Raw genomic sequence first — 5000 nt, 5'->3', positions numbered from 1 at the left:
GAACACACACAGACACACACATGAACACACACAGACACACACATGAACACACACAGACACACACATGAAACACACACAGATGAACACACACACACCACACATGAACACACACAGACACAACACATGAACACACACAGACACACACATGAACACACACAGACACACGCATGAACACACACACACAGACTGGATCAGGAAAGACTCAGAGTCTGAGTGAAAGTGATCTTTGACTTGAATGTTTACGTCACATATGGGGACTTAGGTGGGTTGTGTTTATGGATTTTAAAATCTTAAAAACTGTTTCTTTAAATCTGTGAATGAAAACTGAAAGTGCTTCAGTGTTTATGACCCAGATCCATCCTCCATGTTCTTCTTCTTCTCTGGGGTCGGGTCTCAGGGGCATCAGTCTGAGCAGAGACTCCCAGACTTCCCTCACCCCAGACACTTCCTCCAGCTCCTCCAGTGGGACCTGAGGTGTTCCCAGTCCAGTCCAGAGACATGGTCCCTCCAGTGTGTCCTGGGTCTTCTCCTCCTCCTGGTGGGACATGAACACCTCCTGAGGGACACGTCCAGGAGACGTCAGAACAGACGTCCTCCCCTCAGACGCTCCTCTCCACGTGGAGGAGCAGCGGCTCTACTCCGAGCTCCTCACTCTGTCTCTAAGGGAGACGCCCGGATGCCCTGCGGAGGAAACTCATCTGTGTCTCTTGTATCGTGGATCTGGTCTTTCAGGTCATGACCAGAGGTGAGAAGAGGAACATCAGCTCCTCTTCACCACAACGACCGATACAGCGACTGCATCACTGCACCTGTCCACCTGTCAATCTGCTCACGCTGCACCTGCACCTGCACTGTCCACCTGTCAATCTGCTCACGCTGCACCTGTCCACCTGTCAATCTCACGCTCCATCCTCCCCTCACCCGAGAACAAGACCTCGTCAGACTTGAACTCGTCCACTTGAGGCAGAGACTCTCCACCCGCCCGGAGACGACAAGACGACTTTTTCCGGTCCAGAACCTCGACCTCGGGTTTGGAGGATCTGATCTTCATCCCAGACGCTTCACACTCGGGTCAAACCGCCCCAGAGCTGCAGGTCCTGGTCTGATGAAGACGACAGGACGACATCATCTGTGAACAGCAGAGATGATCCTGTGGTCCTCAGACCGGACCTGAGGAGACCTGAGCAGACCTGAGGAGACCTGAGCAGACCTGAGCAGCCCTGAGGAGACCTGAGCAGACCTGAGGAGACCTGAGCAGACCTGAGGAGACCTGAGGAGACCTGAGCAGACCTGAGCAGACCTGAGCAGACCCTGAGCAGACCTGAGGAGACCTGAGCAGACCTGAGGAGACCTGAGCAGACCTGAGCAGACCTGAGCAGACCTGAGCAGACCTGAGCAGACCTGAGGAGACCTGAGGAGACCTGAGCAGACCTGAGGAGACCTGAGCAGACCTGAGCAGACCTGAGCAGACCTGAGCAGACCTGAGCAGACCTGAGAGACCTGAGGAGACCTGAGCAGACCTGAGGAGACCTGAGCAGACCTGAGCAGACCTGAGCAGACCTGAGCAGACCTGAGCAGACCTGAGCAGACCTGAGCAGACCTGAGCAGACCTGAGGAGACCTGAGCAGACCTGAGGAGACCTGAGCAGACCTGAGCAGACCTGAGCAGACCTGAGGAGACCTGAGCAGACCTGAGCAGAGACCTGAGCAGACCTGAGCAGACCTGAGCAGACCCTGAGGAGACAGCCCTGAGCAGACCTGAGCAGACCTGAGCAGACCTGAGGAGACCTGAGCAGACCTGAGCAGACCTGAGCAGAGCAAGGCGGGCTCTCACCATGGGCGCTCCTCTGTGCCCGATGAGCGCGGGAGGAGGCCCCAGGCTGGTCCTGTCTTTGATGCAGGGAGAGTAAAGCCCCAGAGGAACCAAGTAAAGAACCGACAGGAGCAGAAGGAAGGGGCCCCCGATCAGAGCCCGGCGCCCTGTCACCAAAACAAACACCATCAGACTGAAGAGCGACGCCGCCCACTGCCTTTTATCTTTGACAAAAAAGTGACACACTGTGGCTTTAAAGTGAAGATTTAAAAACAAGAGAGAAGTCCCGACCTGCTCCGGTCGTCTGAAAGGTGAGCGCCGCCACAGGCCACGCCAGAGCCGTCATCAGCAAGACTCCGCCCACATGCAGGTACGGCGCCGTCACCTGCGACACACACAGACATGTTTCATGAAACGCTCCGGGCCGACGCTCCGGGCCGACACCCCCAGGCCGACGCCCCCAGACCGACGCCCCCAGACCGACGCTCCGGGCCGACGCTCCGGGCCGACGCCCCCAGACCGACGCCCCCAGACCGACGCTCCGGGCCGTCGCTTCCGGGCCGACGCCCCCCAGACCGACGCCCCCAGACCGGGTCGACGCTCCGGGCCGACGCTCCGGGCCGACGACCCGCCGACCGACGCCCCCAGACCGACGCTCCGGGCCGACGCTCCGGGCCGACGCCCCCAGACCGACTCCCCCAGACCGACGCTCCGGGTCGACGCTCCGTGTGGGTGTTTTTTTTTCATGTGGGTGTTTTTTTTCATGTGGGTTTTTTTTTTCATGTGGGTGTTTTTTTTTCATGTGGGTGTTTTTTTTTCATTGTGGGTGTTTTTTTTTCATGTGGGTGTTTTTTTTCCCGTGTGGGTGATTTGGAGCTCGTCACTCCACAGTTCGTCTGATGAAACGTGTTGATGTTGGAGCAGGTTTCCCTCTGGACCCTCTGCTGTTTTTGTTCGACTTGTGTCCTGGAAACGAGCAGCAAGTTTCACACAAACACTGGACAAAAATGAAAATCTGTTCATCAAACGAAGCTTCTCACTGCCAAACTTCAACTCAACACGAGTCACACGAGTGTCTCTGTTTGACTGAGATTTGGTTTGGTTTGTTTTTTATTTGTGCACAAAAAAACTGGAGAGTTAAAATTTCAGGGTAAAATATTTCAGAGTTGTTTTTAACACAAAAAGTGTTTTATTTTTACTCTTTGAGAGTTAAATGTGTGTTGGAGTTGGGGTGATTTGTCAGAGTTGATTTGGTTGAAGTTAATTCAACTTCTCTTAGTGTTAATTTGTCTCCAACACTTCAAACTCCCTCCAGAGAAGAACCAGTTTGAACCAGTTTTGTTCAGAATTTCATCTTAAATTAACTCAAATAAAGTGTCAAAATAAAACTCCTCTGTGTGTTGTTGAGTTAAATCAGGATAACTCTACAAAGTGTTATCTGTTTACTCTCTAAACCTTCATTTAACTCTGGATTTGGGTTAAACAGGAACTTTGGTCCAGTTTTACTTCATGAACTTTTACACAAGTGTTAAATTAACTCTAGAACAGAGTGACTCAGATAAAAACTGAGGAAATGTTCAAACTGACTCTGTCAGAGTTAATTTTAACTCTCCACTTTCTGCTGTTTGTGCCTCAGCTCTTCACTGTGTTTATTTACACAGAATCGGGTTTTTGAGTTCAATCTCGACGCGTTTTTGTTTGTTACATTAAACTGTCGGTGATTTTTGCACTTTTAGTAATAAAGTTCTAAAATAAACTAAAGTGTGACGACCAAATCGACGAAGCTCAGAGCAGAAACTGTCCAGTCAGGGTCATTTGGTCTTTGGATATTTTATGTTCTCAGGTTCTTTTTTCAGACCAACAGTTTGTCTTTTTTTTCTTTCCTCTCACTCTCCTGGATCGTGTCAGGAGGAAGTGAAACTGCAGGTGGCGCCGTCGTCCGGACGAGACCAAGACACAGACAAAACCTGTTTACACCAACTGAGCCACACCACACTGGAAAACTCTGAGGAAGACTCTGAAGAAGACTCTGAGGGAGACTCTGAGGGAGACTCTGAGGAAGACTCTGAGGAAGACTCTGAGGGAGACTCTGAGGACTCTGAGGAGGAGAGACTCTGAGGAAGACTCTGAGGAAGACTCTGAGAGACTCTGAGGAGGAGACTCTGAGAGACTCTGAGGAAGACTCTGAGGAAGACTCTGAGGAAGACTCTGAGGAGGGAGACTCTGAAGAAGACTCTGAGGAAGACTCTGAGGAAGACTCTGAGGGAGGACTCTGAGGAAGACTCTGAGGGAGACTCTGAGGAAGACTCTGAGGGACTCTGAGGGAGACTCTGAGGGACTCTGAGGAAGACTCTGAGGGAGACTCTGAGGAAGACTCTGAGGAAGACTCTGAGGAAGACTCTGAGGAAGACTCTGAGGAAGACTCTGAGAAGACTCTGAGGAAGACTCTGAGGAGACTCTGAGGAGACTCTGAGGAGACTCTGAGGAAGACTCTGAGGAGACTCTGAGGGAGACTCTGAGGAAGAAGACTCTGAGGAAGACTCTGAGGACTCTGAGGAGACTCTGAGAAGACTCTGAGACTCTGAGGAACTCTGAGGGAGACTCTGAGAAGACTCTGAGGGAGACTCTGAGGAAGACTCTGAGGAAGACCTGAGGAAGACTCTGAGGAAGACTCTGAAGGAGACTCTGAGGAGACTCTGAGACTCTGAGGGAGACTCTGAGGAAGACTCTGAGGGAGACTCTGAGGGAGACTCTGAAGGAGACTCTGAGGAGACTCTGAGGGACTCTGAGGAAGACTCTGAGGAGACTCTGAGGACTCTGAGGAGGAGAGCTCTGAGGAGACTCTGAGGAAGACTCTGAGGGAGACTCTGAGGAAGACTCTGAGGAAGACTCTGAGGAAGACTCTGAGGAAGACTCTGAAGAAGACTCTGCTCTGAGGGAGACTCTGAGAAGACTCTGAGGGAGACTCTGACTCTGAGGAAGACTCTGAGGAGACTCTGAGGACTCTGAGAAGACTCTGAGAGACTCTGAGAGGAGATCTCTGAGGGAGACTCTGAGGAAGACTCTGAGGAAGACTCTGAGGGAGACTCTGAGGAAGACTCTAAGAGGAGACTCTGAGGAGAGACTCTGAGGAACTCTGAGGAAGACTCTGAGGAAGACTCTGAGGAGACTCTGAGGACTCTGAGGAA

At 52.0% G+C, this 5000-nt stretch overlaps 1 protein-coding gene across 1 annotated transcript in view; it reads right to left on the bottom strand.

Moving 5' to 3' along the window:
• The window catches only part of LOC110153579 (glycerophosphodiester phosphodiesterase domain-containing protein 5-like), a 31072-nt gene that overhangs the window by 13754 nt on the left and 12318 nt on the right, over window positions 1–5000 (bottom strand). The window contains exons 7-8 of the mRNA XM_055148976.1: window positions 2104–2197; window positions 1834–1979 (exon numbers count right to left, since the gene is read on the bottom strand). Of these exons, the coding sequence (XP_055004951.1) occupies window positions 1834–1979; window positions 2104–2197 (240 nt within the window). The remainder of the gene's footprint in view (window positions 1–1833; window positions 1980–2103; window positions 2198–5000) is intronic.

Source organism: Boleophthalmus pectinirostris, unplaced genomic scaffold (assembly GCF_026225935.1).
Source record: "Boleophthalmus pectinirostris isolate CB_2022bp ecotype Guang Dong unplaced genomic scaffold, ASM2622593v1 HiC_scaffold_12, whole genome shotgun sequence".
NCBI classification, from domain to species: domain Eukaryota; kingdom Metazoa; phylum Chordata; class Actinopteri; order Gobiiformes; family Gobiidae; genus Boleophthalmus; species Boleophthalmus pectinirostris.
The sequence above is the reverse complement of the archived record's forward strand: the minus strand, read 5'-3'. Positions and strand labels throughout refer to the sequence as shown.